The 26,402-nt window shown below is 42.9% G+C and overlaps 3 protein-coding genes across 3 annotated transcripts in view; 2 read left to right on the top strand and 1 right to left on the bottom strand.

Annotated features, from left to right (window-relative positions):
- LOC309700493 (uncharacterized protein) overlaps positions 1 to 26,402 on the top strand; it is a 2,098,293-nt gene that overhangs the window by 364,769 nt on the left and 1,707,122 nt on the right. The window lies entirely within an intron of this gene.
- The window catches only part of LOC309700558 (protein NLRC3-like), a 191,047-nt gene that overhangs the window by 122,424 nt on the left and 42,221 nt on the right, over positions 1 to 26,402 (top strand). The window lies entirely within an intron of this gene.
- LOC309700744 (neuroligin-2-like) lies at positions 8,586 to 24,784 on the bottom strand. Its single transcript, XM_082524531.1, has 5 exons — positions 24,153 to 24,784; positions 12,636 to 12,789; positions 11,482 to 11,848; positions 10,120 to 11,176; positions 8,586 to 9,324 (listed from the first exon to the last, which is right to left on the bottom strand). Exons 1-4 carry the CDS (start codon positions 24,201 to 24,203, stop codon positions 10,348 to 10,350), a joined length of 1,401 nt encoding a protein of 466 aa, XP_082380657.1. The 5' UTR covers positions 24,204 to 24,784; the 3' UTR covers positions 8,586 to 9,324; positions 10,120 to 10,347.

Below are 26,402 nucleotides of genomic sequence, written 5' to 3'. Positions count from 1 at the left end.
ATGCTGACCAATAGGTTTCTATTAAAGGTTGTAATTTGTATATGAAAAAGTGCTTTGGCTCAGCAGGGATCAGCTTACAGGTAGAATACAGCTGCTGGATGGGATTAGCATGTCATAGCTATCTACCAAACTGCTAACTGGGGGATTTCAGGCCATCTATGGATCATTTTTGCTAACTGTTTATTCAGCTTAGGCTCACAGGGCTGCAGCCTGTGCCCTAGCTGTCATAGGGCAAGAGGCGTGGTCCACCTGCACAGGTGAGCAGTCCATCACAGGGCCAACAGAGAGAGACAGAGAAGCACTCTCTCACATCCACACCTACAGCCAATTTAGAAGCACCAATGAACCTAAGCAGCATTTCATTGGACTGTGGGAGAACATCCAACCTCCACAGAAAGGCCAACAAGCTTCAACCTACAACCTTCTTGCTTTAAGGCACTAGTGCCAACCACTTTTCCCCATTTCAGCCCAAATCCTGCATCTTCCTGTTTCTGACTCCAGGCCAGCTCCACTAACACTTTCTCATCAGACACTGCCACCTAGTGGAGGAAGTCTTAGTCCCATTTGAAGCTTCAGATGACAGTTAGTTCCTTTACAAAGAGGTGGAGGTGGTGGGGCCACAGCACCATCATCACTGAGTGCCATAGGACACTTAACCTTTGTTTCCATATGCTGGGAACTTCCTGTTGTTCCAAGGAGGACTGGAAAATGTGTGAAAATCTCCCAGTCAGTTCCTCACAGCACACTTCAATCACTTCCCTCCCACAGCATCAGGACCAGGGCTTTTTCTCTCTTTGGTCCCACTAAGAGATTTCCACACAAACACCTCATCAGTGGGACTCTCAGAGCTACCAGCCCTTTGCTACAATCACAAAGCTCTTCATTGAAATCAATGATATCAAAGCTGGAATCAAATGAGTCCAAGTCTTCTGCTGATTCAGCATCACATTCATCTTTGCTCCTTGTTCTGCATCCCCACCATGGACTTCATTCCTTTCCAAGCCAGCCTTGAGTGTCCTTTATTCAGCTCATCCTCTGCTTTACTTTTACACCTGATTTTAGCTGCTTTATCTCTCTTTCAACAAGTTTCTGTGCCTCAATCTTTTTCTTCTCTCCCTCATAACAAGACAGCTTCTTCTGCCTGAGAACATGTTGGAGTGATTTACTAATCCAGGGCTGCTTATTGGGGAAAATACTTCCTGTTTCCAAAGTAATCCCCATTTTTCCCAGAAAGAAATGTAAGTAGAAATCGATGATCTCAGTGAGAACATGAGCCTTTAAAAAGTCCCAGTGGGTGCAGTCAAAGCAGTCCCTCACTCCCAGTATAGAGTCTTTGGTCCAGACTGGAACAAGTGTGTGCCCAGTTTGAGCTCTCTTCAGTGCTGTGACCTGACAGACCCAGAGGGGCCATCACATCACATTTAGAAGCTCCCCTAATGGAGCCACAACACATGTCCAACACTTAGTCTGTCTTGTTGGACCAACTGGAAGAAATGATTCAAGGACTTAGTCACAGAACAGAGATTCAAATCTCCAAAATCCAACTGGCTGCATCAGGACATATAGTCTGAAACTCTGCACAGTTTCCTGTTTGAAGCTGCTTCCTGTTGGCTTCAGCTGTTTGGAGTTTCCATTTTCTAAACTTCTACATTCTGAACCTTCTTCAGCTCTGAACAGATGATGAAACACTGAATGATTTCAAGCACTTTGTCTAATAAACTTACATCTTTCATTCTTTATACAGATTGAGGAGCTGTGGTTTGTCAAAGATCAGCTGTGATTATCTGGCAGCAGCACTGAAGTCCAACCCCTCCCATCTGAGAGAGCTGGACCTGAGCTGGAACAACCTGAAGGATCCAGATGTGAAGCAGCTGTCTGATCTTCAGCAGAGTCCAGACTACAGACTGGAGACTCTGCTGTAAGTAGAGTGATGGAGTGAGTGGGTGGTGCTGTCAGCAGTATTGTACTAAACACAGTCAGTATGAAACAAAGATCCAGTGTTTCCTGTAAAGCTGCAGCTTCTCAGTGAAGCTGTGAGAGGAGAATGGTGACAGGCTTCAGGATTGGACACAAACACTTCCTGTTTCTGACCTTTATGGTCACCATAGTAACGGCTGACACGCTCTGATCAAACGCTGTCAACAGCCAATCAGCTCTCTGAACAAAGCAGCACGCAGACCAATGACTGCATTCGTTTCCAAGTTTAAAGCAGTGAAGAACACAGTCTGTAGGTGAGGAAGAATTTAGTGAGAGCAGATGTTTGGATGGAATTCCTCCAGTTAACAGCTGGAACCGTCCATCTGGATTGTTGGGCTTGTTGTTGGGGTTCCTACAGAGCTCAGAGTGGACACACCAAGGTTCTTCTAATGAATGAAAGTCCAAACTCAAACTAGGAGGGAAAAACATTTTCATCAACTTCAATAAAAATCCAAAGATTAGAAAAAGTGAAGCAACAATGAGTCCTAGTACAGTCCCAGCACTGAAGTCCCTGCTGCTCTTTATACTGGATGTGCTGCATCACTGACTGACAGCTGATGAAGAGTCTCTGGAAACACTCGTTTATCTCCTCTGCTCTTCCTTCTTCTCTCTGCAGGTGCAGCTGGTGATGGTAAACAGGACGGTGTGTGTGCTGAGAGAGGAGGAGCTGTGTCCTGATGATCCAGAGAGGTTGAAGCAGCAGCAGCTTGTGTGTAGAGACGCTCTGACTGGGCCATGTTACTGGGAGGTGGAGAGGAGAGCTTCATCCAGCAGTGACTGACAGAGGAATGAGAAGAAGTGCAGATGACTGTCAGTGCTGCAGAGTGAACTGCTCTGAGAACAGCTCCACTGTCAGACACAATGTAGAGTCCAGCATCATCCCTGTGTGTCCCTCTGGATCTGACAGAGGATCATCAGTGTATCTGGACTGCTCTGCTGCTGCTCTGTCCTTCTACAGTCTCTGCACAGTCTCTGTCTGACTCTGGCTTCAGACCCTCCTGGATCAAACTCACCTGGAAAGACTTTCAAACATCACTCAATAGATTTGAATACAGAATATATTTGATATATACTGTAGATGTACTGTAGAGTTGCAGTTTGTCACTTGTAAATACAGTCTGTGAGCAGCTGTGAGCTGAAAGATCTTTCTAGAAACAGGAAATGTTTTCACTCTTCTGTTGCTTTTTCATATATTTCCACAACATTAATATTGATCCCACCTGTCTCACCTGTTTCATGCTTTTATACATAATAACAGGACACGTGTGATCTGAGCGCTGCTGTGGTTGCTGTGCTGCACGTCTTCATTTAGATAACAGAGACATCTAGTGGTTCAGAGGGAGAACTGCAGGAGGTGGAGCTGTGTTTTAGCATGGAAAACTTTTTATCTTTTAGGCGCAGATACAAATATGACAAGTATCAGTGTGAGATACAAAAGGTCACATCAGTCAGCAGAGGGAACAGTGATCACACAGCAATGTAAGAATAGAAACATAACAGTGAATCTGGACATGTATACAGAGGGAAGCAAACAAACAGGATGTAACACTACATTAAAGCCACAAATGGGAAGAAAACAAACACAAAGGAAAATATATTTGATCTCAGGAATCCAAATCAGATGCTTTAGAGCAGGGGTCGGCAACCCTGGGCACGCGTGTCACAGCTGGCAAGCGAAGGGTTAACTGATGGCACGACCATAGCTGGACTGGCCATCGGGCATACCGATGATGATTTTTCGTTTTTCTGGGCCAATGATGTTTTTTTATGATTTTTTTTTTTTTTGTAACGGTATAAACAATGGAAGGTGGTGGATTGGCCGGATGCTGGTCGATGTGTAGAAATAACTCAGTTGTTTGGTGGTGGCTATGGCGGAGCTTCCACAGAGGCAGCAGGTGGATGAGGGAAAGGGGAGGCAGGAGGAGCAGAGACCCGAGGCGGCCGCCGGTCCGAGTGTTGGCCCCCTTGAACTTTCCCACATTTTGTCACATTACAGCACAAACATGAATCAGTTTTATTGGAATTCCACGTGAAAGACCAACACAAAGTGGAACGGAAATCATACATGATTCCAAACATTTTTTACAAATAAATAACTGCAAAGTGGGGTGTGCGTAATTATTCTGTCATGGAAAAACACACTGCCATCAACTGTTTTGTTTTTGTCAAAATCACTGTAATATAATCACTGTACCTTTATATACATGTGACTTATATTAATGCTGCTGCCCTCTTGTGGCTAAAGTGTAATTATGTTCTTGTTATTAGGGAAAACATTTGAGAGTAACATTCAAAATGAGTCAGCACTTTGGCTTCAGCTTAAGAAATCCTCATTTTTATGTCATCAGTTATAGTTGCATGTATTCATTATCATAAGTTAACCTTTAATATTGATGTCTTAAATTGATTTTACTTAAACTAGCAATAATTTTATGGTTGCATTAAATAAATGCATCACTAATGAATGAACTATTTCAGTAATTAATTTAAAAAATCTACATAATCAATTAAAGATATATATTAATAAAAATTAAATTAATAAAATTTAATTTCATTTAAAATTTTTCAATATTTGTTTATATACAATTCAAATTAGTTAATTACATATTTAATCAATTATTGGTTTGTTTTCTATTTTGATTATTTTACTGACACATTTAATGAATTATTTAATGATGTATTTATTTAATTCACGTTGCTACTCCTGGCCCTGCATCGCTGTTCATAAATACATTTTATTTGTCAGCTTCACCCATCAAAGTCAGGGGGCGGGGTTAATGCTGATCAAGTCAAAACCATTGCTTTGGTCTGGTGGGCGTTCTTTTAGTGGGCTTTTCTGTCACGGCCTGCGTGGCAGACTATGATGAGGGGAAGGAGGACCCAAATGCCAACACGTTCTCACTCCTGTATGGAGGACCACAAGAGCCACGCGCATCGAAATAAAGAATTCTGTGCTTAAGTAATGAATTATAGAATAAATTCTGCATTTGTAAATTCATTTTTGAATTCCCATTTAATAAACTGATTTTTGAAATGCTTTTAAAAACTGCATTTCAAAATCCTTTTTCCAATTGCACTTTAATAAACTGCATAAATTGCATGAATGAAGGGATCCTGCAGCGAAACGGAGAGCCCAACCTCTGACTTAGTGCCTGTTTACTCAGTCTGACCACCTGTGAAGTTAACGCGCTAACGTGGCTAACGCTAGCATCACCACACGTAGCCCCGTTATTTTAAGGTCATCTTAGCTCATGAAAGTTTAACGTCGCAGCTGTACGAGCTAGCTACGTGTTTTGTAAGCTGCTGTGCTCTTCACAAATAAAGCTGGAAGCAGCTCAGACTATTAGAACCAGCACTGAGGCCTGTTACATTTATGTTAGAGCAACAGCTGCAGCCTTTAAACTAGCGATTAAAATGCTGACAGTAATCAGAATCAAAAACGGTTTTATTGCCAAATGTTGAGCAGGTTTACAACATTAGGAAATTGCTGCGGTGCTTCAGTGCAAACATACTGTCATATAACACTTAAATAAAAATAAAAATAAGGATTAAAAGTGCTAAGTAGATAGATATATACATGAGTGCAGGTGGTGATCAGGGCCAAACATGGAATGATGCAGTGAACACAGCGTAGGGTCACGTGGTAGTGGTGGGAACAGTCATACGGTTATTGTTCATGTGTCCAACAGCAGAGGGGAAGAAACTGTTCTTATGGCGAGAGGTTCTGGTGCGAATGGACCGGAGCCTCCTGCCTGAGGGGAGCAGGTCAAACAGACTGTGTCCAGGGTGAGAAGGGTCAGCTGTGACTGAGCTGCACGCCCCAGTGTCCTGGAGGCGTACAGGTCCTGCAGAGATGGGAGTCTGCAGCCAATCACCTTCTCAGCAGAGCGCACAACATGCTGCAGTCTCTGTTTGTCCCTGATAGTGGCTCCAGCGTACCACACGGTGATGGAGGAGGTGAGGATGGACTCGATGATTGCAGTGTAGAATTGCATCATCGATCATATAATCCATTGTTTCAAATTAGACCTAAAACTCCCCCTTTTGACACATCTTCATGTGTCAAACAAAAGCACAACTAGAAAATTCAAAGAAAAAGGTTCATCAGATCATTTCTCAGGAAACCTCAGCGATTCTCCTCTCGAGTATATTTGCTCCGGGCCTGCAAACCTGTGTTTAAATAATAAAATCAGTTTAATTATCATGTTCGATCTTTTCAGCTCCTGGCTCCACCCAGAGCCTGCATCCCCAGAACGACCTAGAAACAAAACCTGTATATTAGCATCAACTTCACATTTAAACTCAGTTCCCCCCCTGTCCTTCCCTCACTGTGATCCACTCTGTGCTATAAGAAACTAAACTTAAAACACAACAGTTATCAGTCATGTGCTTCATACAAAATGTGCGTATGTTTTAGTTTCACGTTGATCCTCTGAGTGTCATGGTACTTCTTTTAATCTGACTTTATCAAATCGAACCAAAATAGGTTTGCTGTCTTTACTTTGCTCGTTTCCCTCCAGCACCACCTCGTATCACCTGCCCTTTCCCTTGGACCAGTGTTTGTTGTTCCATAACTGGATTTGGAATGTGACAAGTCCACCAATCCCCTATATAACTCCTACATTTGGCTTTGGTTCTGTTTTCCTTCTATAAAATGTCGTTGACTTCTACAGTGGCCTGCTTTGGTTAATGGTAACATCAGTAACATCAAACATTTTCTCCCCTTCAGCATTTGGCATTTTCCCAACAATATAATGTGACACCATCATCTAAACCCAGTCAATAAAACAACATTTTCTTAAAGCAAACATCAGCAACCCAAAATTAGCCGCCCAAGGGTGGAGTCTGCAGCTCCACTCTCATGTGAACCTTTCGGTCTCCCTCTCTCTCTCTTGTGCTCCTGCTGCTGCCAAAAGCAAAGCAAAGCATCCACCCTTTTCTTACCGGCGTCGTGAATTGTTTGTCAACATCTACTCATCCTAACGCTGGTCCAGTCTTTGTCACGGCTGCACAGCAGACAAGTGGAGCCTCACGCGCAAAGCATCAGAGTCTCCACCCTCATCAATATGAGCTCATTTATTTGTTCTTTCTTTTGTTTTTAGAAAAAGAGTTCTTTATGATCTTGGACTGGATTGACTCGCTGCAATCCTTTAGACAGGAACTCGCAGGTTCCCACAGGTGACCTTTTCCTCAGCCCATTGTAATCTGGAAAAGCTCACCTTATATTTGCTCTCACAACAATGTTTTACAGCGCTGTTAATTCAATCTTGCAGGCCTGCTTAGAACAAAGAAGGAGGAAAAGAGAGCTGATTATTAGCTCATCAGAGCACAAAACATCATCACCAAAGGGGGCGACACCTGACAGTTTTCTCTAAGTGCACTGTTACAGAAATAATGAGCCGCTCCTCGACATGTCCATGTTTAGTAAAACTCCCTCTATTGAAATAAGAAAACAAGCCAAAGCTAACTGACAGAATGAACCCATCACTAAAACAACAACCCCAAAAATCTTCATCACAGAAAAGTTTTGCTTACTAATCCAACAATATGTTGTGGGAATTAGAACTTTCCGGGTCATAAAGCTTTTGCCGACTCTTGGCTTAACTAATACTGACATAGTCTGAAATCAGACTTAAAGTCACTCCCTCTGTTCATTTAGGATAAATGTATCTATATCTGATTTAGGCTAAGTGCCTTTTGTTTAGATGAACTGCTGGACTTCCAGACCAGCAGGTTTAGGGAAGTCTTTATGGGGTCACACTCTGACCCCCCCCCCCACACACACACACACACACACACACGCACACACGCACGCACGCACGCACGCACAGGCAACGTACTCTTTGTTTGTATGTAGACGTCATATGTTAATGAACGTCATATGTATATTCATGTAACCTCAATAAAAGAGCAGTGTTACGGGGGAGCGGACGAGAGCAACTGGGGTGAAGCGAAGGAACGGCGTTTGTCCGGTTCTCTCCCGTGCACGGGAAACATGAAGAACTTTGCCTACTCGTGTCTTGCTTTGCTATGTAATTAAATTGTCCTTAACGTTCCAACGAATAGGTTTATGCTACAAACCTATCACTGAGGTTAACTACACAACCCCTCGCCACCTCCTTATACACAGGAGTGAGTACAAAAGGGTTCGTACGGACGCATCAGCCGGCCGTCCTTCTGCTCGACACTGTTAGCTGAAAGATGATCGGATCATCCTCTGTCCTGTATTTAAGGCTGAGAGTCTTTGTCCAGTCTCTTTTCCACAGCTACTGTCCACAGCACTGATCCACCTGCAGCACAGCCCCACTCAGTTGTTTTATGATTTACATTGTGCACGTTTCCCTTCCAGTGAGCTTACAAAACCTCTGACAGGAGAAGTCAGGCATGTGTTTCCCCCACCTCCCCTTTTAGGCAGTAATAAAATAGAAAACAAACAATCAAACAGGCTAAAGCTAGAGCACAAGCAAAGACAGCACCGGTGACTAAGTTCTCCCATACTGGACGTACGCTACCACGTGGGCTCAAACAGCAGCACATCAGCTCAGTTTACATACTGTTGACATCTTCATCAGAGGATCAGCAGGGAGTGCTGCTGAGCTGCAGTGGTCTCCACCAGAGTGACGGAGCAGGAATCACAAACAGCACAAACCCACCGTGTTGTTTCCACCCTGTTCAGGAGATCTGAGCCCCCATCCCTTTTTTTCATGTTGCAGCTCTGCACTGCAGGCCCTGAACGCCTCCCGGTTACCCTCAGTGTGCTTAGAGTTTAATTTACAACCGACGAGCTCACAGATCATCTGCAGGCAGGTGAACGAACCCTTAATGTGAGGATAATAGCAGAGCTGAGCTGAGGTCAGAAATAGTCAGGAACGGTGTCGACACAGTGAAGTCAGCTGTTTGGGAATTTGTCTGATTATCAGTTTGGGGGGGTCGGTGTTAAATAACAAAGGCGGTGTAGGATGGAGAGAGGAGGAGGGAGGGAGCAGTGATGATATGAAGTCAGAATACACATGTGGCAGACATAAGGGGGTCAGACAGGAGCAGCATCAGTCTCTGCTCTGTTTTGTTAATAACGTAGAAAAATAATTTTGTACAATCAAGCTACATCGACGGACGCTTTACCTCACGTACCCTAAAATGAAAAAGTAGTGACAGTAAGATGGAGGCTGCACATGACACCATGACTGAGTTCACAGCTGTTGCTTTGATTCTAACGTTTAAGACTTTTGGCATCGACTCCGTTTTAATAAATGAGTGCTGGGAGGCGTCGTTTGACTTCAGGAGCTCCTGCAATGCTCCTGCGATGCTCCTGCGATGCTCCTGCGATGCTCCTGCGATGCTCTTACTCTGCGGGAGAAAACCAAAAACCAAAAGTAGCAAACATGGAGCGATATGACTCGTTTAGATTTTGGGAAACGTGCATCGACAGGTACAGTGTCCTTTTCCCCGCGTCTTTAAAAATAATTCATGCATAGATCCCCCACTGAGAAAACCCTTTTATATACTTTCTCCTTTGTACACATTTTATATAGAACTATATATAATATCATTTCTCTATATCTATATTTTCAGAAAAATTCTTTCCACACAATAAAAAACAACAATTAAACAAATGCTTCAAACAAAACAACAAAAAGAGAGAAGATGGAAGAAAGAAAATCACGACTGAGGCCAGTTTGGCACTTTGTCATGAGAACATGACAGAACTCTGTTAGTTGACGGTAAATAGTGAAACTCTATTTTTCTTTCGTTTTTCTTCTCCCTCGATGAGAAATGAAACACAGCAGTACTTACTTGGCACCTAAAAATGCTGGTAGAATGAAAGATATCAGTGTTTTCATAGTTATATGTTTAGTGTACGCCTCCCCCCTCCAGACTGCTCAGCAGATCGGGAATTTTTAGAGAAGAGCAGGAGGGAGGCGTGTCAAATGAGAGGAAGAGAGCAGTAATAAAACACGGATGTAGAAAAGAGAAGCATAATGTGCACATAACACACAGGAGATGGAAAAAGAGATGACGCCAACGTAAAAAAGAGAAAACAGCGAGGAGCATTCGTCCCTTTGACAAATGTTGGAGGTCTTGAGTCTGGAAACAGCAGACCGTCTTTGAAAACAGTATCTTTGAAAGATCTGAGTCACCCACCCCAAACTGCTCATCTGCTGCTGGACACTTCAGTTGCACCTCCACATGCCACCAGTGGAGGGAGCTGCCAAGTTTCACAGCACATGACGCAGCAGGTGTAGTTGCTTTTGGAGAAAGAAGAGAATAAGAGGACAGAACGAAGGCCCACGTCTAGAGGCCTCCCTTCCAGAGCGGAAGCAGAGCCAGTGTTCCTGGTCCCTAGGTGGCGCTGTGTCGGGCCTGTCCCTACTATACCCTGGTGGTGGAGTGGGGGTGGGGCAGGGTGTTGTTGTGGCCGGTGGAGGGGAATGTGTTGAAGGCGTGAAGAGGCTGCATGCTGGTGATGGTGCTGGGGATCACGGTGATGGTGTATGGCGTCATCAGCGGCACGTTGTCGGGGGCGCGGCGCAGCGCCAGGGTGTAGTCGGGAGGGCAGGCGGGCCGCAGGATGTCGTGGGGTCGCAGGGGCTCCATGTCATGGTGAGCGTCGTGCTCCCAGTCCTTCATCTGCAGGGACATGATCTCCTCCTCCTGGCTGTGAGCCAGGTCGTTGGCGGGGCCGCCCCGCTGAGGGGACAGCCGGTGCCGGCGCATCTCGTGCCGCTTGTCACGCTTGTAGTAAAGGGCGGCGAAGGCCAGGATGTTGAGGAAGAAGAGCGACGCTCCAACTGCAACTGTCACGCTCAGTTCGGTGGAGTAGTCGCGGGTGTGTCTGGGAAAGAGGTCCTGGGGCGGGCGCTCTGAGCCCTCGGGCTCAGGATCTGATGGGAAGGTAGGGTAAGGATGACGAGTGGTTCGAGGAACGTTGTTTCTGGGCCTCATGGTGCCGGGGTCACGGCCTGCGGGGGAGCGCATAGTGGTGGGAAAGAGCACGTCGTGCAGGCTGTGAAGATGAGGGACTAATTCCAGCCAAAAGGCCACTTTGTTAGCTCTGTAGTTGTCTCTGACACGAGGTTTCAAACCGATGTGAAGGTACTGCTTGTCCTTCCAGTTGAACTTGGTCCAGATGACCTCCTCGAAGCGGTTGGGCTTGGTATGAATGAACTCGGTGTCCTGAGGGACGGGCAGGTTGGGGTCCCTGGTGGAGCATAAAGGTTAAACGTTTCAGTTCAAAGTTATATTCAGTCTCCATTATAAGTAACATGTGGAATCAATACACTGAATACAGACAGGAGGCCCATTCTCTGTGCAACCTTTAAACTATCTAAGACCAACCGGCTGCTCTGGGATCTGGATGCTTTTGGTGAACCAGTATGTTCAATTCTTCAAAGCCACACGGGAATTAAACTAGCAACCTAGATTCAAGTATTCAACATGACTAGAAGGCTATCAGTGAACATACAGTAACGTGTACAGTTTACACTACTGTGACATGAGGCCTACCCAGTCTTTGCGAAGTTAGTCCAGTAAGTCATGACCACAGCGCTCAGCATCACATCGTTCTTGGAGAAGTTGCACGGGAACAGGTCCGAGGCACCGATCATCGGTACGCCGAACACGTAAGGTATCTCATCTCCGTGCGCGGCGTCGGCCCACTCGGGCCGCGTCTCGGTGTGGCAGTGGTGGTAGAACGTGTAAAAGTAAACTGGGGACTGAAACTCAGCATGGAGTTTGGCAGTGGCCACAGCTGGTGCCACCCACTGGTGGTCCGTAAACAGGGCCAACAGAGTCTTCTGCCGCATGTCGCCGTTGTCCCTGTCCGCCCAGTCTGTGTACATGAACTTAATGGTCTCCCTCAGGATGTCTTTGCCTGGTGAAGAAGCACAGGAGGGGACAAAAGGAGGGGGAAGAAAGATAAAAGTGAAAACTGCTAAGAGTAAAGTAACAGCAGTGCAAGACATTTTTTAAGAGATCGGTCTGATCAACAGATATGAAACCAAAGCAAATGTTGGTGAGATGAACCAAGAGCCAGGAAGCGAGTGAGAAATCTAGAGAGGAAAAAAAAACTCTTTCTGATAACAGAAGGAGTGACAGGCAGCAGAGAGGAAGCATGACTGCATTATCCAAACATGTCTGTACTGTGACTGTGGTCCGGCTGTGAGGGGTTCGCAGGCCGATCTGTCAGAAACACCGACACTGAGATTGGGAGCCCACTACCTGGGGGATGATAGCATTACTGCCCACAGAGCCTCAAAGGTTAAGGCGCAGACACGCCGTGATGTGGATGAGTGGCTCTCTTTAGCACGCTTGTCTTGTTTGATGCACTTCACTGGGCTCACATGTTACTGATTCCATTCTTTACTCGCATGTTTTAAACGCTTAAAGCACTTTCACAGCTTTTTATATTCTTTTGAAAATTCATGTGAACTCAAGCTGTCAGAATTGTAATGTAAGCTTTGATAATTGTCCACATTTGTCATTTTGACGATTATCCGTTTATTTTAATGAATACAGCAAACAGAAAAAAACGAACAAATCAACAAACGCGGCTCCTAATGAGACAAAACCTGATGATGCTGCAAAATGCAGTTAAGTGAGAGGAGGCTGTAAAATGGAATAACTGAAAAAGTGGCAGTGTACAGAGGTGGCGTCCTCACCCTCTGGGTAGCCGTAGAGGTTGTCAACAAAGCTGGAGATGGTGTAGTCGAACGCCGCAGCTGAGATGCCGTCGTTGTCCTCACTGTCGTCCACAAACTTCAGCCCCTCTCCCTGGTTCACTCCTATCAGGATGTCATAGTTTAGGAGCTCCCCCTGGTGGAGCAAATAAGGAAGAACATGCTGAGTGCTGGGACAGAGCCTGTGTGCATCACAAGTCTACAACAGGAAGTGCAGCTGAAGCACAGCTTTGTGAATTGGCAGCATTTCATTTCCCAGTAAACAAAATAAAGATTAGCTGTTGCCATGAAATTCCTACTATAAACTGTAAATACTGCAATATATGCAGGGTTCATACACATTTTAGGGTCAAATTCAAGCACTTTTTAAGCACATTCAAGGTCAATTTTCAAGCTTTTCCAGCACATTACCAAAAAAGAAGCATGTTTCACTTTGCATCACCTCAGTAAGACCTTGTAAAAATTTAAACAAATCATCTGAGGTCGATTTAAATGTCTTTTGTTTCCCTTTTGTTAAAAGAGCAGCACACAAAAATACAGAAAAAGGAAACGGTTGCCTTACATGCATATAGTGTACAAACTCAAAAAAAAACACATTCCTCTTAAAAATTAAGATGTGCAAATGTGAACAAATCAACTTGTTAGAGATCTTCATCTCCACTGTAAATAAACAACAAGCCAGAGAACAAGAAAACTGCACCAAACACCACAAACACCAACAAATTAATGTCTTCTCATCAGACATTGAAGCTTCTTTCCTGTGTGACATAAAAAATAAGAGACAGATGTTTGTTTGTTTTTTTAACTAGTTAAGCACCCACGTTCAGTCATCCACCCATTCACGCACACATTCACACACTGGTGATGTAGCTACAGCCACCCTGGGGCGCCACCAGGCCCTCTGACCACCACCAGTAGGCAACGGGTGAAGTGTCTTGCCGGGTGAAGTGTCTTGCCCAAGGACACAAAGACCAAAACTGTCCAAGCCGGGGCTCGATTACAAGGCGAACTCCTAACTCTTGAGCCACGATCGCCCAGTGGGGACATGGGGACATTTCAATTTCCAGCAGGAAGCTCCCCCTTTTTGTTAAACTCTTTAGATCAGGGGTCGGCAACCTGCGGCTCTTTAGTCCTTATAGTGCGGCTCCGCGTGGTTTGTGAAAATAAATTAGCTGAAGTGTATTTTATTTATGTTAGTTCTTTTTTTAACTTGTAGTTCTAAATTGGAAGATTATTGTGATTTTGCAATATACAAATAAAATTATATTTTCTTATTTTTTCATCGCTCAAAATAAGCGTCACACTCGCGGAAGCCGGTGTACCCGGCGAAACGCCGTGCATTTATCGAGCCTTTCAACCCCAGATAGGCCAATTATGGCTCTTTGGCTCTTTGGGTCTTAAAGGTTGCTGACCCCTGCTTTAGATGAACAGAGTTTTTTAATTAAATACATAATCTTTAATAAATGTTCTCTTTTATAAAAAGTAGGATAATTAAAAAAACTTTTATTATACCTCTATTGTGTAGAAAAAAAACTCGTGTTTTCTGTCGTCTGTTATATAATATTAGGGATGTTTGTGACAATTAATTTCTTAATCGGCTGGACTAACCAATAGTCCACAACCAGGAAACACTGAAATTTTAAGTTAAGTTTGAAAACAGTTTAAAAAAAAATACCCCATTCCAAAATGTCTTGTGACAATCTCATTGGCTTAGGGAGTGATGATGTCATAGATCTTAAGAATCTTAAGTCCTTTGATGTTTTTCCTTAAGTAGGGGTGAGAAACAGCAAGTTTTAGTTCGTTTCAGCAGCAGCTGTGTTTGCAGCCTACAAAACGTTCACCACAAGCTCTTCAAAGTCATCGTATAGAAACTCCAACATGTTTCCAAGGAAAAAACAACCAATTCAAAAAGATTACGCCGCCTCTCCTTCCTGGCGTGGCCGGCCAATTTCCCCAAATGGCGTCTCATCCTTCCAAAGGGCGTTAGAGGAGAGTAGGAAGGAAAACTACCTTCTCCAGAAAAAAATGCAACAAATTGAAGAAGAGAAACTTCAACTGGAGGACAAATGTAGACGAATGGAAGCCCAAAATAAAGAGCTGGAAGAAAGACAACAGCGCCAGCCGGACATAAAAATTATTAATGAGGGCTGGGGAATCAAGTTTGCTCAGAGCCGAGAGCAGATTGTGCACCTCATTAAAGAAAACAGGCAAAAGAGTGCAGAACTAAAAGAAATGACCAACCAGCTCCAAGACAAGAAAACGATGACTGATAAGATACAACGGGATCTCCAATACATGGACCGAAAAAATCGGCTCCTCCAAAGACAGCTCCATGAAGCTGTGGAAGAAAAGAAAGAATTCCTCCAACAGAAGGAAGAGCAGGACAAAAAGCAACGAGACATGCAGCACGAACTGAAGAGCATGCAGGAAAAATACCGCATGCTGAAAGAAAGCCTGGATGAAACACTGCGCCAAAATAAAGACCTTCTTCAACAGAAAGAGCAACAGCAAGAAAGACTGAAAGAAGGAAAACGTATCGTCCAGGACTTTGAGTCTAAAAATCTAAAACTGCAAGAGTTTTGTAATCAGCTGGAGGACAAAGCAACTAAAGTGGAAGAAGAAAAGGACAAACTGGAGAAACGCTGCTCACAGATGCAGAGAAGGATCGATCAGATAGCGAGAAACAACTCCGAGCTCGTTAAGGGGATTTTGGTGGAATTCAATAACTTGAAGCGTGAAAACACTCAAATGCAGGCGCAAAAACAACAAGAAGACAAAATACATGAAGACCTGCAGCTCACGCTCCAAGAAATCCAGAAAAGAAACGAGCAGTTAGAAGACAAGCACAAAGAGGTCCAACAGAGAAATGCAGACATGCACAAGGACAAGCTGATACAGGAGGCAACATCCAAACAACTCAAAGACAAGCTTGAAGAACAACAAGCAACATTGGAAGAGGTGGAACAAAGATGTGAGAAACTTGAAGAACAAAACGCAGAAACCATCGATGAGCTGAGAAATCTCATCCTGGAGAAAAAAGCGCTCGTGGAAAAGTGCATGAAAAAAAAGAGAAAATGGTTCCACTTGTTCCGGAGGAGAGACGCTACTGCTTCCTCACCTGATGTAACCTCGTCTTGCTCCACCTCTGTTAACCCCCCCAACCAGTCCCGGCAGTTGACTGTCCCCTCCTGAGCCTGGTTCTGCCGGAGGTTCCTGCCCGTTTAAAGGCAGTTTTTCCTCCCCACTGTCGCCAACTGCTTGCTCAGAGGGGATTGTTGGGCTTTTCTCTCCTCTGCCTTGTTTCTTCATTTACTTGCTTGTTTAACTTTTTTCAACTTATCTAAATAATAAACCAATTAAATTTATCCTTTGAGTATTTTTCATCTCATCTTTACAGAATCTTTCCAAAACATTTTCAAACATTCAGATCTGTCTTTTATTTTCTTCTTGAAGCCTCATAAATGGTGAACTAAAAACCCGGAACATGGTTTGAAACATAGTTTCAGCTGAAACTGGCATAACATGCTGTGTGTGTGTGTGTGTGTGTGTGTGTGTGTGTGTGTGTGTGTGTGTGTGTGTGTGTGTGTGTGTGTGTGTGTGTGTGTGTCAGGATATCACTAGTTAGGTCATCATGTTTAGACTCATTCACTCCAAAATTATTTAGGCCAAATCTTTAAAACAGTGTCATTTCATACACATTTTCAATTCACTTCAATCGCACAAATGCAGAAATAATTATTTGCAGTATCTTATTTATTATGAGAATGTCATGCCTGATCATTTGTACCTACACCACCAAAAATGGGGGCAAAAGGGAGGAGATCATGTTTAATCGGTTATAAGAAAAGGTCAGAAATATAAGTGCCGACATGAGCAGTGTCCACAGAAACCTCTGACTCTCAGCTCAAAGCTCATATAAACTATTTCTACAACCAGCAAACAAACAAAGACACCGAACAGTTAAAAGAGCAGTGACGTCACCACGAATCTGTGGTCAGGTAATATCCATGTTTTGATTGATGATTTTCTGGAGTTAAATGTGAACCGAAGCATATTTTGGGTGTTATATGCTATTAAATACTTTTTAATTTATTTAAAAGTATTTAATAGCATATAACACCCAAAACATGCTGGGTGTGGAAATAAAAAAATCAGAATTTCCTCTGTTTGAGTCACAGTAACTTTGACATAGTAACATTTGCAGTAAGTCCTAAATGTTCACCTTTAAAATCCCTCCCTCTGTTCATTTTGCCCACATCATGTTTCAGTGGTTGGCCTCAGGTTCTTCAGCTTCCTGACAGTCTGAAGTCAGCTGACAGAGTTTCACCTGCTAAATACACAGAAAATCTTGTTAAAGCCGCACAGTTTGCCCAACAGTAATATTCCCATTAAGCCCTTTCTAAACACTTTATAACAATGTGTCATCACTAAATTATAAACTTCTTCTCCAGATCTGCACGACTGCACTTAGTCACAGACTTTATTTAATTGTCCTGCGGCTGCTATCATATATTTTACCAAACAGTTCTTCTCACACAGTCACAGATATATTTCTCTCAATGCAAACTTCACTCATGTCTCAGACAGGAAACTTGAGTTTTTCTTTTTTTTCTGTCCCCACTCATTCAACTAATTTGCATATTGAGTCACATCTCGAGAAGTTGCCCTGACAACAGAAATGCATATTCAAAACATTGCTGCATAATTCAATTATTATTCTTTTATTTTTATTTCTACAGTCGTCACTTCTTTTGCTCAATCAGCTGGAAACCACTTCTAATTCACTATTTTAAACCTGCTTTAAGCTTCTAATCCCTGGTTGGTCCTCCCAGTCTCTTTTTCCTTGTCACAAAAGTCGCTCTATTGTCCTGCAACTTCCTGAGTTATTCCTCAGCTTCAGCCTTTAAGTGTGTTAAATCTACACCATTCAGCATTTATGTAATGTATTCACATTCATGAGTGTAAGCATGTCTTCATTGCGTGTATGTTGTGTGTTCATATTAATATTGAGTGTAAGCTGGTCTTCATTGCGTGTATGTTGTGTGTTCATATTAATATTGAGTGTAAGCTGGTCTTCATTGCGTGTATGTTGTGTGTTCATATTAATATTGAGTGTAAGCTGGTCTTCGTTGCCTCGATGTGTTTTTATAATCAGATTTAATTCCTGCATCTTTGCGCTGAACTGTGGATTCAAACTGTCTCACTTCTGATTCTCTCCAAAAACAATTTCACATGTGACAATTTCTACATGTGTGTTTTCTATTTTTCTATTCATTTATGTATTATTAGTTCATTTATTTCTTTATCTCTCTCTCTCTCTTACTTTTTTTATTTACCTTTCTGTTGCGATGCTCTGGATGTTTCTAAACCCCACAAATGCAGTCTCACTGTTCAACCCAATTTTCCTATGCTGGCATCCTGGCAGCTGCACGCTTGACTTTTCTCAGTTCATGGGCAGTTATTTTGCGCCTTGGTTTTTCCACACGCTTCTTGCGACCCTGTTGACTATTTTGAATGAAACGCTTGATTGTTCGATGATCACGCTTCAGAAGCTTTGCAATTTTGAGACTGCTGCATCCCTCTGCAAGATATCTCACTATTTTTGACTTTTCTGAGCCTGTCAAGTCCTTCTTTTGACCCATTTTGCCAAAGGAAAGGACGTTGCCTAATAATTATGCACACCTGATATAGGGTGTTGATGTCATTAGACCACACCCCTTCTCATTACAGAGATGCACGTCACCTAATATGCTTAATTGGTAGTAGGCTTTCGAGCCTATACAGCTTGGAGTAAGACAACATGCATGAAGAGGATGATGTGGACAAAATACTCATTTGCCTAATAATTCTGCTCTCCCTGTAGACTTTTGTCTTATCGCCTTAACCTCCATGGTCTCAAATTCTTTAAGGATATAATTTCTTTTAACCGGATTAGGGCAAATTTCATTTATCAAAATATTCCTGATCACTTTGTTTGTAAACCTGCTGTCACCAAATTCAACTCCAGCTATGCAGAGCTGCCTCAGTCCAGGAGAAATTTTAGAGTGCACAATATCTTCTTTTATCATTGATCTCAAAGGGACTGGGATGGCTTTCACTGGGGATTTATATCTCTTAGCAGTACATCTTACATCAAATTTCTCACAAAACGTCTCATGTTTTAGTAAGACCCCATTATCATCCATAAAATGAGCTACAGCCCAAATCCCTTTAGATCTCCATTCATCCACGTACACAGATTTCCTACACAAACGGATATACCTGTTGTTCCATATAGGGGTGTTGTGAGGAGTAAAGCTATGTTTATAGATTAATTTCCAGTAGAGACGGACCTGCTGATGGAAAGCTGAGAGTTTAACAGGTAACGAACTGCAATCAAAGTCACAACGTAACAAAAAGTCTATTCCACCCATTTTGCCAAAAATCACATTGGGAATAATGTTCCAAAAGGAATTTTTGTTCCTAATGAAAGATCTTAACCATTTCAATTTTAGTACACCATTCATAACATCAAAGTCAGTGGCATTAGCCCCACCCTCTTCATAATTCTTAATCACATCATTTTTCTTTATATAATGACATTTGTTCCTCCATATGAACCTAAAATTAAGAGTATTTATAGATTTAATTAGTTTTGGAGGTATGGGCAGAGAAAAGGCTGGATAGATGAGTCTGGACAGACTGTCCATGTTGGTTAGCAAGATTCTCCCAAACAGAGTTATGTCCCTTTGCAGCCACATGTTTAAAATTGACTTACACTTTTCTATATTGGTACAGATATTCTTATTTTCTGTTGATGTCTTATCCTTGCAAATTACAATGCCCAGATACTTCACCTCTTTTTTGATCTGCATATTATTTATTGCTTGCAGGGGACACTCATGCAGAGCTAGAATTTTGCATTTATTAATATTCAGCTGTAGGCCAGAAGCTTTGGAGAAATGGTTGATCGCCTGCAAGGCTAAAGGAATCTGGTCCTCATTTTTTAGAAACAGGGTGGTATCATCTGCCAGCTGACTGATTATTATCTGTTCACCCATCACAGTTAACCCCTTAATGTGACTGTTTTTAATCAAAATAATTCCTCTGACACAGAAGACCTACATTCCTGGTTTAATTCTTGCTGTCAAAAAATCATGGACTCTGTGGCTCCTTTAAAAACCAGGCAGCTTAAGGCTAAACCTGAGCCTTGGTTTAATGAGAGCAGTCGTGCTGTTAAGAGGGAATGTCGTCGAGCAGAACGGAGGTGGAAAAAGGATAAACTGCATGTATCATTTCAAATTCTCAAAGACTGCTGGCATCGCTACCAGAACACTGTTAAAGAGGCAAAAAGGGAATATTTTGCAAATATTATTTCTTCCAACTGTCATAACCCACGTGTGTTATTTAGGACCATTGACACTGTTCTTAATACTCCTTTGAATGTCTGTTTGGAAGTTTCTCCTGAGATTTGCAATGATTTTCTGAACTTTTTTATTGAAAAGGTTGTCACCATCAGGGCTCTTATCACAGCTCCTGACTCTGACCCCTCTGTCTCTGTCCCTTGCGCTGCTGTTTTCACTCAGTTTGAGCTTGTGACGCTCTCCTCTTTAGAGGATGTGGTTCGCCATATTAAGCCCACAGGTTCCCCACGGGATCCTGTCCCTCCACAATTCTTTAAAGAAATTTTTCCTAGTATACAACAGTATGTCCTTGACATTATTAACAGCAGTCTGTCTTCTGGTGTGGTTCCTGCAAATTTCAAACATGCAGTAGTACAGCCACTGCTTAAGAAACCTGGCCTTGATCACACAGTTTTAGCGAACTATAGGCCTATTTCCAAGCTGCCTTTAGTCTCCAAGGTTTTAGAGAAAATTGTTTTTAGTCAACTGAAAGATTTTCTAGATGAAAATGGAATCTTTGAGGTTTTTCAGTCAGGTTTTAAAACCCTTCACAGCACAGAATCTGCATTACTAAGGGTTTTTAATGACATCCTTCTGGCATGTGATTCTGGTAACCATGTTGTTCTTGTCTTGCTTGACCTAACTGCTGCCTTTGACACAGTAGACCACAATATTTTAATTTCTCGATTACATGATGTAGTGGGTATTGGTGGCACTGCACTCAATTGGTTTAGGTCTTATTTGTCAGATAGAACTTTCTCTGTCAGCCTTCTCGGTTACGAATCGTCTTCTGCTCCTCTGTCATGTGGTGTCCCACAGGGCTCAATTTTAGGGCCACTGCTCTTTTCTCTGTATCTACTGCCTCTGGGTTCTATCCTTAGAAGGCATGGGATCTCATTTCACCGTTATGCCGATGACTGCCAAATTTATTTGACACTAAAACGCAAGGATGCCATCTCCATAAAACCTCTCTTGACATGTCTAGATGACATTAAAGCTTGGTTGGCTCGAAACTTTTTAAATTTTAATAAAAAGAAAACAGAAGTGTTGGTGTTTGGACCCAGTGGTCCCTGTGAGTCCTCCTCTGTTGTTTTAGGATCCCTGGAAGTCTATTTTAAATCTGTTGTTACTGACCTTGGTTTTAAGTTGGACAGTGATTTTAAATTGGACAACCAAATCAGAGCAGTGGTGAAGTCCAGTTTTTATCATTTAAGGCGACTGGCAAGACTAAAATCTTTTCTTTCGAGGCAGCACCTTGAAACAGTGATCCATGCTTTTATTTCTTCCCGCCTGGACTACTGTAACTCACTTTATGTGGGGGTCAGTCAGTCATTGCTCTCACGTCTGCAGCTGGTTCAAAATGCGGCTGCACGACTCCTAACAGGAACTCGAAAAAGAGAGCATATAACCCCCGTGCTGGCCTCTCTGCACTGGCTGCCTGTGTCTTTTAGAGTTAATTTTAAAATTCTTATGTTTGTTTTTAAATGTCTACACAGTCTTGCCCCGCCTTACCTCTCTGAGCTTCTTCATCCCCACATACCCTGTCGGTCTCTCAGGTCAGCTGACCAGCTGCTCCTGGAGGTACCGAGATCCAGGAGGAAGCTCAGAGGGGACAGGGCCTTCTCTATTGTGGCTCCAAAATTATGGAATAATTTGCCCATGCATGTTAGAGAGGCCCCTTCACTGTCCACTTTTAAATCACGTCTTAAAACCCACTTTTATTCCTTGGCTTTTAACCTCAGTGAGACTTAGTTTCTTTTTTAATGCAGTAGTTATTTAATTAATGATTTCACTCTTCTTTTATTTGTTTTTTATTTATATCTCATGTAATTTTATTTTACAGTTCCAATGTACAGCACTTTGTGTCAGCTGTGGTTGTTTTAAAGTGCTTTATAAATAAAGTTGATGATGATGATGATGAAAATAGACAACAGCTCAGCAACCATGATGAACAGAAGTGGTGAGCTGCTACATCCCTGCCTTATCCCTCTATTAACCTCAAACCTTGAACATGTACCATGTTCTAGCAAAACAGAGCTGTTAATGTCATTATATAGCATCTCTATAACATTGATAAATTCCTCTCCAAAACCAAAAGACTGCAGAGTTTTTAATATGAACGTATGTTCAACTGAGTCAAATGCTTTGTAAAAATCCAAGAACAGGATGTACCCTCTCTCTTGGATTAATTCACTGTATTCAAGGAGATCCAAAACCAGCCTAATATTGTTATGAATTAGTCTTCCTTTCAAAAAACCTGATTGTGTTTCACTGATAATGTTTGAGATGCCTTTCTTTAGCCTCTCAGCTACAGCTCCAGACAGGATCTTATAGTCAGTGTTTAGTAAGGTGATGGGTCTTAAATTGTCTAAAATTCTTTTATCCTTACCCGATTTAGGGATCAGGGTTATCAGCCCTTGTTTCATGCTCGGCATCACTTCTTTTTTCTCTATCGATTCCTTTAATGCATCAAACAATAAAGTTCTTAGGTCCTTCCAGAAGAATTGATAAAAATTAGTAGTGAGTCCATCTGTCCCTGGGGACTTGTTTAATGCCATTTTCATGACCACCAAATCCAGTTCCTCAATTTTAAGCTCTGAATCACACAGATCTTTGAACGGCTTGTCAATACATGGGATGAGATTATGAATCTTATCAAAGAAACTATCAGAATCAGCTGCTGAATATTCTGAGGAGTACAATTTGGAATAAAAAGTGAAGACTTCCTTTTCAATCTTTCTGAAATCTTTACATTCAGTCCCATTTATCAACAAGCTTGAGATTAGATTTCTCTGCTGTCTGCACTTTTCCAGCTTACTAAAATATGATGAGTTCTTTTCACCTGCCTCAATCCACTTGGCTCTCGATCTTATAAAGGCACCCTGGGCTTTCTCTAGGTAAAGATCGTCTAATTTAGTTTGTAACTCCATCAATTTATTCTTTTCTTGCACGTTTAGTTTTTCTTTACTACAGCACTGAGTTATTTCACGAAGTAAATTACTTTCATATTCCCGTTTTTCCCTGTTCAGTTCTTTGCAGAATTTTATAGTGAATTCTCTGATTTTGAATTTAATAAGTTCCCATTTCTGTATATTACCCACTACTGAGTCATCATTTTTTATATCTGTAATTTTATGTCTAATTTTATCACAATACTTGTCCTTATTTAAAAGGCTGGCATTAAATTTCCAATATCCCCTGCTACTACGTTTCATCCTTGTTGGTTCTAAGACAAGATCAATGAAACAGTGATCAGATAGGGGTGCTTTGGAGATTTTAGATGGTGAAGTACACCTCAAAATGTCATCGCTCACTAACCAATAATCAATTCTTGACCTGCTTTCTCCATTAGGTTTAAACCATGAATAATTCTTAACTCCAGGATTCAAACTTCTCCAAATGTCTGTAAAATTATTATCACTAGAAAAGTTCTCAATAATGTTATTCTGTTGCCTCCTTCCTAAGCGAGGAGGCCATCTGTCCATCCATTCATCTGAGGTCATGTTCCAGTCTCCTCCTATTAGGATGTAATCTGTGGGGTACATAACTTTAAACTCTGAAATAACATTTGTTAGATTTTCCAATAGACGTTTATTTTGACCTTCGTTATTATGTCCATAAAGATTTGTAACAATTAGAAATATACCTTCGCTCTTCAAGCTGCAGTTGACCAATGACCCTCACTATCAGCTTTATATGTTATAATCTCCCCTGGGAACTTATTAAAACAAATCGCCACACCTCCAGATCTGTTAGATCCACGACTGAAAAGAATCTTGTCTCCCCACTGATTAGCCCAAAAGGTAACATCGGCATCCACAGAGTGAGTCTCTTGTAAAAACAGACAGTGACATTTTTGCCCCTTGCAAAATAAAAAAAGTGCCTTTCTCTTAACAATTTCCTTCAAACCCCGAACGTTTAATGAACCAAAAGAAATTTTTGAGTGAACCATAATAAGAGTATGCTAAGAAAATAACTTTTTTTTAAAAAGAAAAGAAAAATATATAAACATGAGTTTAAATTGTAACACTTGTCACCAACTCAGTGACTAATAACCTTTAACTTTAAGTAGAACTCTTTTGTCCCATTAATAATATTCCACTGTATACAGTCTTACATCAAGTCTTTCATTCAACGTCGATGATCCTCCGTCCTTCGATGTATCCATGAGGACCCCGGAAAAAGGCCCGTTTCCCAGCCCGTCTGGCTTGTTCAATTTGCGGCCACAGCCGCCTCCTCTCTTCCCAGTCCTCCCGCGGCAGTACCTCAGCGAAGTGGAAACCGCCGTTCTTACAGACAGCCGAATCTTTGGTGCGACGCCAAATCTCCTCTTTCACGTGTCTCAGAGCAAACAGAATGATGATATGTCGGACCTTGTTCTCAATCTTCTTCCCAACTCTATGCACCACATCCACAGATTCTTCAAGCTTTGATATCATATCAGGTGCGATCTTGCCAAGAATTCCAATAACCAGCGATCTGACACCTTCATCTCTTTTCTCTTCTAATCCTTTAATCCGGAGGCACCACCTCATTTTGTACCTTTCTTGCTCTCACACTCTCTCCTTGAGATCGTAGTTATCTTTGGTCAACTGCTCGTTTCGTCTCTCCAACTCTTTAACCTTTTGTTTACATTCTTTCACCTCCTCCGAGTTGAACTGAACCGCTTTGGCTAGGCTGGCTAGCATCGTACTAGCTTGCTTGCATTGCACACTCAGGTCAGCTAGCTGCTCGTCCACTCTTTTTTCAAGGTTTAGAATTGCTTTCAATATAGTAGCATTGGAGACTTCGTCACTTTCACTTATCTCTGCTGACTTAGCTTTCTTTTCTGCAGGCTTCTTACAAGGTGTAGATCCTAATAACAAACCGTGGGTAACACAGGAAGTCAAAGCTGTCCTCAACATGAAGAAGAAGGCTTTCAGGAGCAAAGTGAAGGAGGAGATGAAGGCAGCACAGCGGGAGGTGAAACGCTGCCTGAGGGAAGCAAAGGACACCTACAGGAGGAAGGTGGAGCAGAAGTTGGAGAGGAACAACATGAGGGAGGTCTGGAATGGTGTGAAAACCATCACAGGCCACAACACCAAGAAAAGCACAGTGGGGGGGACTGTGGAGAAGGCAAACGAACTTAACAACTTCTTCAACAGGTTTGACCAGCCCACAACCCCCCCACCCTCACCTTCACTACAGAGTCCAATCCCCACTCTCCTACCTCCCTCGCTTCCCCCCCTTCCTGACACCATGACACCCCCCTCCTCCAATCCCTCTCTCAGCAGCAAGACATCTCCCCCCCTCCCCTCCTCCCAAACATCTCCCAGTGTCACAGTGGATCAGGTCAGGAGACAACTGAGGAAGCTTCGCCCCAGAAAGGCAGCAGGCCCAGACAAGGTGTGTCCTAGGATGCTAAAGGCGTGTGCTGCTGAACTTGGGGAGCCGCTACAACGAGTCTTCAACCTCAGTCTGCGACTGGGGAGAGTGCCCGCCCTATGGAAGACATCCTGCATCGTCCCAGTCCCCCAAAAGAACCGGCCCAATGAGCTGAATGACTTCCGACCGGTGGCACTGACGTCACATCTTATGAAGACTCTAGAGCGGCTCTTCCTCAACCTCCTCCGACCACAGGTACAACATGCCCAGGACCCACTACAGTTTGCATACAAGGCGGGTGTCGGAGTGGAGGATGCCATCCTGTACCTCCTACACAGAGCCCACTCACACCTGGATGGGGGAAAAGGCACGGTCAGGATCCTGTTTCTTGACTTTTCCAGTGCCTTTAATACCATCCGGCCCTGTATGCTTCAAGAAAAACTGAACAGGATGGAGGTGGACCCCTGCCTGGTGGCTTGGATCTCCGACTACCTCACCGACAGACCACAGTACGTCAGGCTGAAGGACATCACGTCTGACACAGTGGTCAGCAGCACAGGAGCACCACAGGGAACTGTGCTGTCCCCTCTTCTCTTCACCCTGTACACCTCTGACTTCTGCTACAACTCTGAATTATGCCACATTCAGAAGTTTGCAGACGACACAGCCATCATGGGGTGTATCTGGGATGATCAGGAAGAGGAGTACAGAAGTCTGGTGAGGAACTTTGTCGCATGGAGTCACACAAACCACCTGCAACTCAACACCTCAAAGACTAAGGAACTGGTTGTGGACTTCGGGAGGTCTAGAGCAGGTCCACTGCCGGTTCAGATAGAGGGGGAGGAGGTGGAGGTGGTCAACAAGTACAAGTACCTCGGGCTGTGGGTGGACAATAAACTGGACTGGACAGAGAGCACCTGTATAAAAAAGCCCAAAGCCGACTGTACTTCCTCAGGAGGCTGAGGTCTTTTAACATCTGCAGGAAGCTCCTGAGGATGTTTTA

Source organism: Aulonocara stuartgranti (genome assembly GCF_965226115.1).
Source record: "Aulonocara stuartgranti genome assembly, chromosome: 3".
Taxonomy (NCBI): Eukaryota; Metazoa; Chordata; class Actinopteri; order Cichliformes; family Cichlidae; genus Aulonocara; species Aulonocara stuartgranti.
Note: the sequence above shows the minus strand (reverse complement) of the source record. Positions and strands in the feature narration are given on the sequence as shown.